Below are 12,136 nucleotides of genomic sequence, written 5' to 3'. Positions count from 1 at the left end.
AGAAAAAAGTGATAATAAGAGAGGTCCCATGGTGATAGAGGTGAGTGTTGATGGAAGAGGAGAGACAAAGTGAGAAGAAATTGACTGAATAAAAAAAGTGGGAAAGGGCAGTGGGTGAGGAGTTGTGAGGTTGAACGAGGAGAGAGAGAGAGAGGAGAGAGAGAGAGAGAGAGAGAGAGAGAGAGAGAGAGAGAGAGAGAGAGAGAGAGAGAGAGAGAGAGAGAGAGAGACACACATCTGGAGTATTGTCATGAGGTGGAGAACAGGAAGGTGGGATTGAGATCACATGTCAAGGAAGGGTTATGGGGGAGAGAGAGAGGGGCCCATCTGGAGGATTGTCATACACAGATGTTGAGGGAGGAGATGGATGACAAGGTGGAGAACAGAGAGGTGGGGTGGAGGTGTGGAGCACAGAGAAGACCACATGTCACATAGAAATAACAGGATGAAGAGAGAGAATGAACGGAGCATAAAACTTATAGCAGCATGTAGAGAGCGAGAGAGAAACCTGATCTATGTGTCTGTACAGTAGCTGTTTTATTTAACTTTTTTCTTATATAATATTATTCTCAAACTCATCCGATTCCTTTTGAAATAAATAAATCCGCACTCATCTGCTCCAGTGTGATTTATTGACGACGTTTCAACTTAGTTTGACCAGATGAAGAGCCTTGCTCGAAACGTTGTCAATAAATGTATTTATTCATTCTCTTTCTTCATGTTACTTTCCAACCCAGCACCTCAACAATACAAGTGATATGCGTATTCTATTCGTTTTTATATTGTTTTGAAATATGCAATACATCCAAAACAACAACAACAACCTTGCCTTTGGTTTCAATGGTCTCTCTCTCTCTCTCTCTCTCTCATCTCTCTCTCTCTCTCTCTCTCTCTCTCTCTCTCTCTCTCTCTCTCTCTCTCTCTCTCTCTCTCTCTCTCTCTCTCTCTCTGTGTGTGTGATAGGTGTTTCTTTTCTCCTTTTCCCTTTTGGCCACTGGTGGTTCAGATGTGTCTTCTTCATGGGCTGTAACCTCTCTGTCAGGCTGAGTGCTCGTGCTGCACGCTCTGTTGACTCTGTGCTTTACCCCTAGGGGTCCTCAGAGTTACTACAGGGGGTCCGCCAAATCTTTGTGTGATAGGGAACATTAGCTGCAAATAGCCGATCTAAAAATAGCAACTTGTAGATCGGCCGACATGTAGATCGGCTATTTTCAGAGAGTTGCAGACCTAGTACAGTGCCAAACGGTCAAGTTGACTTAGTATTGATTGTTTAAAAGGTTAACTGTCTGAAAATACACATTAACATGAATCCAACGTTTTACGTATGTGTCAGAATATTCAGAAGGACTCAATGCAGAAAACAGAGGCAGAATGAAGTTAACTCAGTCTTTACTTAAAGACGGGGTGCCGTGATTTTCAGTGATTCCCCCCCCCCTAAAACATAATCATCAGGTATTATGGTTATACTAGGAGGAAGATTTTTTCAAAAAAGTGTACCAGAAAGTGTTAAAATTATGTTTTTATGTGGACACGCCTCCAGTTCATTAAGTATACCTGGTTCTCACCTTAGCACCTCCTCCACCACCTTAGCACCACCCACCTGTCCTAGTCCCTCCTCCTCCTCATGCCCACACCTGTTGTATTATGATAATGAGTGGAGGGTATAATTTTACTGTGTCATTAAAGTGCTGTTTTTCTATTGGCACGTTTGACCCTCAAGGTTTTAGCCTCCAGGAAGAAACTCAAAATAGTCAGAGAAGACATAAAACACCATAAAAAACACCACCAGGGGGCTTAATGAAGTTCTATCAACCTCATAGACACATGAAAAACAGAAAAAGTGCAAAACCATGGCACCACCTCTTTAAGTTCCAAAAACAGAACAAAGGTCAATACCAGAGGTATGTCATCAAACAGAAAAACAAGGCAGGCAAGGGCAAGGCAAAAGGTTAATCCAAAAAACAGGTGGTCAACTTCTCAGTCCAGGAACAAACAGGTAGGTGGGTGGTGGTTCAGGCTGGAACAGAAGACAGGCATTACTACGACAAACCCATTGAAATATGCCCTCAAACTAATTAGAGCAACAGACAGCAGGTGAGTAGCAACGTGTGAAGAGTAGACAATTAGCAAAGGATTGATGACTGATTACAAGGAATGCAAGGGGGAGTGAACACAAGGGGCAGGTCTAGAGAGGATTCCTGACTATGAAATCTATGAAAAAGTTTGATCTGCAACACAATTTTATACAATATGTAGCGGGGGTCCCTACTTCCTCTCTCTCTCAGCTAAGGGGTCCTTGGCCTGAAAAACGTTGAAGATCCCTGATCTACAGCATGTTGTTCTGAATCGGTGCTGGTATTGAACAGAAAAGCGGGACAGATTTGACGTGACGTGAGGGATGGTGACAGTCCTCACCACAAAGTGCATCTGTGAATTCCTCCGGGGGGGTTAGGACAGGTTTCACATAGAGGAGATGGTGACAGTTGGGGGGGATAGGGCCTTGTGGATCGACTGCACTTCATTGTATTGCTACGGGTCAGAATACAATTAGAATATGTTGCGCTCCATTTTTGGACAATGAACACAGGTTAATGAAATTGTGTCAGGGAGGAGGACTTGGTTCCAGACAGTTCTGGTAGAGGTACTGTACAGTAGATATGAGAGGTGACATTGGCGACTTTAAATAAATAAATAATCTAAACTGCCATATAACAATGCAGTCTCATGCTATGTCATAATAAGTAAAAGTGTATTGAATTTAACATGAAAATGTGATATATATATAGCCCACGCCCTATCCTCGCGTAGCCAGACTATATCACTGCATGGATATGAGTCTGGTGCTTCTATGAGGACGTTTTTTTTCCCCCAAGGTGGCGGGATGAAAATTGGATGCAATTGGTTAGACCTACAACCAACTACCAATTACAGTCTCCCATATTTTAATACTGGGCCCTGAAAAATGATTCACAACGGAGCGGTGCCAGACCCAAATCATTTTTTGCACTGGCAGGTCCCAGGCTACCCAGCCCGCCTTTGACCTCTCCTCTTATTTCATCTGCCATATCTCCTCTCACCTTTCCTTTTATCGTTCCCTCGTTTCCTGTCTTCCATCGTCTTTGAGACTCTACTGTTTTTTTCTTCTTCTCATCTCTTCCCTCGTTCATTTCCTCTGACCTCACACCCCATTCTCTCTCTCTTTCTCTCACGCACACACACACACACACACACACACACACACACACACACACACACACACACACACACACACACACACACACACACACACACACACACACACACACACACACACATCCCATCTGTTCCTTCAGTGACCTATAACCACAGCTGCCAGTGACCCTCATCCTGTCGCACCTCCATATACGCATCCCTCTCGTGTCCTCTCTTTCACCTTTTCCTCTGTCACTACCACTCCAGGTTTATCACCTCTGTCTTCTCTGTACTTCTGCACAAGACATGGTGTAATAACTAAGGTTATTATAGTTTAGCATTTTTCATTAGTTTAGATTTTTAATTTGGTTTGGATTTAATGTTTATCAATTTCAGTTCGTTTTAATTTGTTTTTAAAGCTGGTTTGGAATATTTTTTATTTCATGAAAAGACTTAGACTAATTTCTCATTAGTTTTAGTGTTTTAATTAATGCCAGAGTTTTGCAAGATGTAGACATGTAGGCCTATGCACACACACACACACACACACACACACACACACACACACACACACACACACACACACACACACACACACACACACACACACACACACACACACACACACACACACACACACACGTGCTATATGTGCAAGACCACCCCATGGACTTGATACTAGTATGTTGCAGGGACTTACCCACAATCCAACCCTTCATGCTGAGTGCCAGGAGAATTGAACCTTCCAGTCTCAGGGCGGACACTCTAACCGCAATGCCACACAAGCTGGCAGCTGTCGTTTATAGGGTTAAATTGGATCAACACATTTTGATGGTATATTTACACACAAGGACCCCTGGGCCCACTTTGAGAACCACTGGTCTGGATAACATAGTACATACGGTACACACTTTCTCGGCTCAGTTCCAGTATAGAGCTGTGAGATGAATAGAAACTCATAATTGGGTCACAAAGTCAGAACAGTCCAGTCTGAGCTTCATTATTTTTTTATCATTTTCTCTCCCCCGAGGATTTCTCTTTAAAAACAATGCTGTCAAACCAGTGCATCTTTGTCATTGTTAGGGCTGCGCCACGTATACATTTCTCTCCATATTCAATTATCTTTCCCCCTCATTCTCTCTACCCCTCCCCTCTCTCTCCCATCATCTCTCTCTCTCTCTCTCCCATCATCTCTATCTCTCTCTCTCTCTCCCTCTCATCTCCTCTATAGCCTCTGACTCCACCCTTAACTTTTCAATCTCTTCTCTGTATTCCATCAATTTTTCATTTGAACCTTTTAACATTTGACTCAGTCGATAGCAGGTCTCTCTCTCTCTCTCTCTCTCTCTCTCTCTCTCTCTCTCTCTCTCTCTCTCTCTCTCTCTCTCGCATAAACGCATCTATCATCTCCGCACCCTCATTACTATAACATAGAATCCACCCTCCTCACTCCCTCATGTCTCTCTCTCATCCACCCCCCCCCTTATATGTCCATCCTCTCTTCTCACATCTTCTTCCTCCTCTTCTTCACATCCTCTCATCCTGTTCTCCATCCTGTGCTGCCATTAAAGCGTGGCGTTACCGTGTGTCATTGTTGTCAGGGTTTTCTTAATCTTCCATTTTACACCCCCTGTTTACTCATCACTGTCAAATTGGTGCGTGTGCGTGCGTGCGTGCGTGCGTGCGTGCGTGCGTGCGTGCGTGCGTGCGTGCGTGCGTGCGTGCGTGTGTGTGTGTGTGTGTGTGTGTGTTATTCCCTCAGGGGAACAGTGTAATTCGCTGTGTAATTTCTTTGAGGTTTTTATTGACTAGGTTTCCAGTGATACAGGTCTGGTTATCTGACAGGGCCGAGGTCTGAGTGTAATGACTCTGTAATTGGATCAGATATGGAATTATTGTTGTTTTGACATGGGGTGTGTGTGTGTGTGTGTGTGTGTGTGTGTGTGTGTGTGTGTGTGTGTGTGTGTGTACAGTATGTTGCAGAATGCTTTGCAGCCTCACCAACACCCTCCTCTCCATCCATTCCTCTCATCACCTGGTTATCTGTCATTCTCAATCTCTCGTTACTTTTTTCCTGCCCTGCTTGATTCCCTCTTTTCTCATCTTCTCAAGGCCTCTATAGCTCGATCCTCCCTCTCTGCAGCTAACATTTTCTAATCTTTCATTCACTGATTTGCTCTTCCTTGCAACCCATGCCTGCCTCATCTCAGCCATTGTCCGTTATAGCACAGACATCACATATGGATGCAATTTCATGCCATTTTCTTTTGTCTGGGTATAGCTCAGTTGGTATAGAGCTCTTTCCTTTCGACCACAAGGTCATGGGTTCGACCCCGCATTCTCGGCTGACAATAAATCTCTCTGCCTTACTTACTCATGTACAAACATGAAATGTAAAGACGCAATGTTGCGCACAGTATTATACTATCTTGACAATAATACATCCCATCAACACCAAGGTCCGGATTAACCCTTCGTGGTGCCCGGTGCTACGCCCGTTTCGGTGCCCCCCCCCGGGACCGCTTTTTCAGCTGGGGGGTGGGGGAGCGGCACGGCACGGAAAATTGCCGCTTCTCTGCCGCGTTTCACCGTTTTAGCGCTCCTTCAGTAGCCGCTGCTTCTAAATTTCGGCGCTTTTCGCCGATAGTTCAGTCTTCTTCCACTTTCTCCCCGCCGTTTGGTGCCCCCCCCCCAAAGGTTGGTGCCCTGTGCTTCAGCACCTAAAGCCCTTCCGTTAATCCTTCACTGTCAACACCTATCTACACAAGTCTAGGAATCAGTCACACACACACACACACACACACACACACACACACACACACACACACACACACACACATACATCACACACACCAATTTGACAAGCTCACAATGCGTCGTCGCTGTGCGCTTGTAGATTGGCAATTTTCACTACTTTTGTGTGACATTAATTTGCATAATTAAGGGTAGGGTAAGTGATTTTCTTTGGTTTAAAATCTGTGTTAAATAGCTCTATATTCTGATAGTACTCATTGCTAAAGAGTGTTTGTTCAGTAACATGAGTCACCATGTCTCTCCAGCTCTTTATTAAACAGAAAATGGATTTTCAGGATACAGATTAAAAAAGGGAAAATGGAAGTGAGGTTAATTGGAACTGGAACACTATAAAAATTAAGCTGATACATGGGTACTCTCTCCTGATTGGCTGAAGTTTTGTAGCCTGGCATGGCCAGACTAATATCACTGTGTAGATATTGGGAAAATCTTTTTTTGCAATGGCAGATTTGTCTGGAACCAGGCTAGAAGTTTTGTCACCTACCTGAAAATGTATTTTCTGTTTATTAAAGATCTGGAGAGACGGTGAGACTCCTGCTATTGAACAAACACTCTATAGCAATGATTACTATCAGAATATAGTGCTTTAACCTTTTAACAACAAATATTTTGTTTTGACCAAAAAATATCACTTACCCTACCTCATTCAGTGCCACTGGACGTCTAAGACGTCCATTTTTTTTAACATTTCTTTTTTGGAAAAAAAATGTTCAGAACCCAAGATATCATGATTTGAAAATGTTCTGCTCCATTCACTGCTTGTTTAACTTCTTACTGAAAAAGGCTGTATCTCGGCTCCTAAGCACTTTTTCTTTACAATGAATTTTGGCTCTGGCACCAAGCTGCCAGAAATAAGTCAGTCATGAGTTCAAATATGGAGATACAAGGTTTCTGCCCAACAGCGACGTACTGAGATGTTATGTTCTTGTGATCTTGTGTGTAGGTGCTGGTGGCTGGTCTCCACTGGACACGGATCATTACCAGTGGCTGCAGGTGGACCTGGGCTCCAGGAAGCAGGTGAGCTCCATCGCAACGCAGGGCCGCTACAGCAGCTCCGATTGGACGACGCGGTACCGCCTCTTTTACAGCGACACAGGAAGGAACTGGAAACCCTACCACCAGGACGGCAACATCTGGGTGAGCAAACAATACTCTGTGAGACTGTTATGTCGCTATAGTTTAACCCTTTTAGACCGGGAACACATTTTTTGATTTCTTTGGCTATTCAAAAATAGCAGATATACAAGCTCGTAGCGCGGCACTAGGTGCCGCACTACGAGCTTGCAGATCTGCTATTTTTGAAAAATCGTGAACATTTTTGCAAAACAATATATCAAAATATGTTGTTCCAGGGACCCCCCAGAAGCAAAGATTTGAGTTAAAAATGTTCGCTTTCCAAAAAACAAAATATATATTCACAATATATATATATATATATATATATATATATATATATATTTGCACAAATATTCACATTTTTCCAAAAAATAGCAGATGTACGAGCTCATAGCACGGCACTCTGCGCTATGAGCTTGTATATCTGCTATTTTTTGTGTGCGTGTGCGTGCGTGTTGTTCAACCAGACAGCAGAGCATTTGTTGATAGGCCAGTGTGATTACAAAACAAGTATTTTTGTTGCATTATTAATAACATAATGAAGTTTTATGTGCTGAGCGTTGTGTGGGAGGGGAACTCCGAATGTCACATTCTGTCCCATATGAATATTAATTGACTAATTAGCACATTCATCTTTCGTAAAGGGATTTACAGGAAGCGACAATTAAAATTCAATGTGATAGTGAAGCATTAACTTGACACTGGAAACCCATTTCTCTTCACGCCTGCAAACAATGGCCCTCTCAGCAGCATTAGCCTTTGAGTGAGGTCATTGTCTATTAGCCTAAAGCGATATGTTCACAACGTTGAATATACGAACATTATAGGGCTTAATATCCAGTTAACACATTATGACAAGGTCCCACATGCAGATGAGTTGTAACAATGAACAAACTGAGTCGTGCACAGAAGGTGTACCATTATCGCTTTTACCAGTCAAATTGAAAATTAAGTCTTGACTGAGGTACAATCTGAATGTGTTAAAACTATGTATAAATGTGTGTGTGTGTGTGTGTGTGTGTGTGTGTGTGTGTGTGTGTGTGTGTGTGTGTGTGTGTGTGTGTGTGTGTGTGTGTGTGTGCGCCTTCAGTTGTGACTTGTGACTTCAATTATCTTCTTGAAATCTGACTCTCAGTCATGGCTACTCAAAGCAAAGTGTGTCGGAAACATTAATGCATTGATTTCATCTACAGGACAGACACAAGTTTGCCCAGACATGGTTGAGCGCTGCCTATATGATTTGAATTGTTATTGATTGGACAAAGACTTCTGATACATTGTGCAGCACACATCCAGGTGGCTACTGTAATCATTCGAGTAGAGGGGGCCAGCCGGTCGCGGTTGTAATAAACTATTGTTACAGAGGCATGGAATCTCGGTGGAGTCAATTTCTAATACATATTGGATACATACATTGATAACTGAATATCAAGCCCTATATTTAATGTTGTGAAAATAGTGCTTCAATAACTGGATTAGTGAGTGACTGCATCACTCAATAATCACAAGAATATGGATACAGATGGGCTTTCAGTCTGAGGAGATGAGAAGAGCAGAGCAACACAAACCATGTCTAAAAAAAATACATCATTATAGTCATAAAGAATGTTCATGTACCGAGCTACGAAGCTGAAATATAACACTCACATAATCTGAGTGTGTGTGTGTGTGTGTGTGTGTGTGTGTGTGTGTGTGTGTGCGTGCGTGCGCTGGCGTGCGTGCGTGCGTGCGTGCGTGCGTGCGTGCGTGCGTGCGTGCGTGCGTGCGTGCGTGCGTGCGTGCGTGTAAACACTCAGGGTCCTATTCTTGCCAATTACTGTAAGTAATAACGCCGCCATCATCTTATGCACAAACGCTATTTTGCTGAACGCTAACAGTTAAGACTCGCCAGCATATTTAGCGCCTGGGGGAATGTTAATATGTTAATTAAGGGTGCTATGCAGTATCTGCTATTTTGACCCTTGACTTACCACGATTTGTTTGGTACTCTACACAACTCTGTTTACAGTACCAAATGCACTCTGTTATAGAGTTTTGGACACCGGCAGTTTAACTAAGCCATACTCGGCCAATTCTCAAGTGATTATTATAATTCAAAGTTCTCTATAATATGTGACGTCTCTATGTTTATTCTGTGTATCAATTATTATTTGAATATCACTCAATCAAATGCAATAGATGTCAATAGAAATGTCGGGTGGGACAGGCACACGAGTGCATGTATGCATGATAGACAGCCAGAGCCCTACTCACCCCGTATCAATCCATCCTATCTGAAAGAATCATGTTTCACTCACAATGTAGGTGGTATTTCAAAGACTTATTCCTTCATTAATCCTATTAAATAAAATACAAGTTTACTGTTGTCGTGCTTGTAGAAGTGCTGTCAGATGTAAACAAATTGAGTGTGTTATTTTCTCTCTTCGAGCGCATTCAGCACTTTTACTTTCACGGAACATTTTACCGTCCTCAAAATAACTAAAAAGGGGTTGACCACGCCCCCAGGTCTTAAGTTAAGACGTAAGACCTGGCGGTAATTAAGACGCGCAAAATAGGGCCCTCAGGACAGTTCCTATGATAAATGGATCTTTTACACTTGATAGTAAATTAAGCTGTTGTTTTTGTGCTGCTGCATAATTGTCCTCCACTTATTATTTATTGAACACCGTTTTGGCTCTGCCATTACCCCTGATTTATTGCTTTTAATATTTCTGCTAATTTATTCCAAAACACATTCATCTCCTGGCTGCTTTTGTAACTATATATTCAAGTTTCTTTTTAGTTTGTGGTCTAGATGTATGACAACAATGAGTGTGTGGTTGGTTTGTAATTGATTGCCAGTGTGATCCAAAAATATTGCTTGTTTAAACAGAGGCAATAGTATCGATGCTGAGTGGATGCCATCAATAACCTCTGGCACAGTGACGAGCCCACAGCCCACATTTGTTTTTCTCTGTTGTGGCATATGAATGTGTAATTCCAGAGATCAACAGGTGGAATTATCTCTTTTGATATATGTTTCTTTCTCACTGCTGTGAAGTAACAAGCTGTTGATCTGATGACATTTAAAGCTTGAAAGCTGCCAGCGTCCTTTGTTTATTTATAAGACACGCACACACACACACACACACACACACACACACACACACACACACACACACACACACACACACACACACACACACACACACACACACACACACACACACACACACATCTGAACGTGCAGAGATGAGCAGACACTATCTCACCGGAACGCAGTGATGCTCTGTTGTAGACTTGTTTACTACAGTAAACTGTGTGTGTGTGTGTGTGTGTGTGTGTGTGTGTGTGTGTGTGTGTGTGTGTGTGTGTGTGTGTGTGTGTGTGTGTGTGTTCGTTCTGTGGGTGTTTGTAGATATGTGTGTGGGGACGTGGTGATCATTTCCACCCCCGCGCTATCGATTGCACAAACTGCAGTGATGGGTTGTCCTGATTGAGCTGGTGCCCCCCCACCCCAACACACACACACACACACACACACACACACACACACACGTGCACACTCACCCACGCATACAGAAAGGCTCTGTTTTAGCCTGTTCAATCACATTCAGCTCAGTCCCATTCGCCATGAGATGAGATTTCCAGAGTCGTCCCGAGGGACAGAAGCACGTGTCCACAGACCCTCATATGTGAAGGTTCTAATCAGGAACCTCTCTCCACCAATCACTGGCTGTGGTTTAACCCACGCTGATGACTTAACTCTGTCACTGCCAGACAGGGTAGAGTACTGCTCAACACAATGCTCTGAAGTTTTGTGCAGCCTCTGCCTTTTTATTTATGCAATTTATATATTTTTTTACAATAAATGCACAACATCTCTGTACGTATGTACGTATATACGTCCTTCTGTAGTTCATCTTGAGAACAGTAGGCCTATGCCATAAGTATCAAGATTAAAACAGAAAATGGTTTGAAATATTTCACTTTATGGACAATGAATTTTATTAAAGTTTCACTCTTTTAATTATATTACGGAAGAAGGTTTTTTTCCATGGTATAATTTGTTTTAGATTGATCTGTAGGTGTCCAGAACCCCCAATCCAACTGATATGCCCATATACAGTATGGGCGTATACTGATCAGTCCATATGTGGGCATGACAGCAAAAATCCTTTCTGTTGTCTAGCAAATATGGACTGTTTTATAGTTGTTTGTTGTTGTCTTTTTTCACGCACGCACGCACGCACGCACGCACGCACGCACGCACGCACGCACGCACGCACGCACGCACGCACGCACGCACGCACGCACGCACGCACGCACGCACGCACGCACGCACGCACACCTGGATAATGTCTAAAATGGGGGCAGGTGGTGTGATGAGGCAGCACCGTGGGGACATAACACATCTCTACTCTCACCAGCAGGACCACAACTGCTTTCCTCTTCTCTCTGTGTAAAGGCAGCTGAATGATGCTGAAATAAGTGTGTGTGAGTGTGCGTAACACATCGACCTGCACGCGCGTGCGTGCGTGCGTGCGTGCGTGTCATTTAATGCCTCTAATTCAGATGTGAGAAAACAGATGGTATAAATCTCCAGGTAATCAATATTGGACACTCACCACCCAGATGCATTCCAGAACTCTCACTGAGCCTCGTTGTCGTGTTGCTGGGTAGACATGGCGAGGAGAATGAGAATCTAACACACAAAAAAACTAAGAACTTAAAGTTCCCATGTCTTAGTGCTTTTAGTAATGTTTGGATCATTCCTGTACTGAATTACACTGAAAATGTCACCATTTGGCGTTTGGTGCCTCCTTCTGCTCTAGCTACCTCGTTGTTTTCAGTTGAAAATTGATTATTATTAGTCATTCATTCATATTCATTAACTGACTGCCATGATTGGCTAACTGCGAGAAATCCACATTCCAAGTAAAGTCTACGAAGCTAATGTATTGCTAATAACAGAGATGATAGCTTTATGTAACTTACACACAACTCTTGCCACACTTCTCTCTCCATACACACACAGAAATACATCATGTACCAT

The 12,136-nt window shown here is 43.0% G+C and overlaps 1 protein-coding gene across 1 annotated transcript in view; it reads left to right on the top strand.

Moving 5' to 3' along the window:
• LOC308077009 (contactin-associated protein-like 2) overlaps positions 1-12,136 on the top strand; it is a gene marked incomplete at both ends in the record, with an annotated part of 146,348 nt that overhangs the window by 4,756 nt on the left and 129,456 nt on the right. Inside the window, one exon of the mRNA XM_080417538.1 lies at positions 6,929-7,122. Coding sequence (XP_080273664.1) covers positions 6,929-7,122 — 194 coding nt within the window. The remainder of the gene's footprint in view (positions 1-6,928; positions 7,123-12,136) is intronic.

This window comes from Gymnoscopelus braueri (genome assembly GCF_963280865.1).
Source record: "Gymnoscopelus braueri genome assembly, chromosome: 21".
Classification (NCBI taxonomy): Eukaryota; Metazoa; Chordata; class Actinopteri; order Myctophiformes; family Myctophidae; genus Gymnoscopelus; species Gymnoscopelus braueri.
The sequence above is the reverse complement of the archived record's forward strand: the minus strand, read 5'-3'. Positions and strand labels throughout refer to the sequence as shown.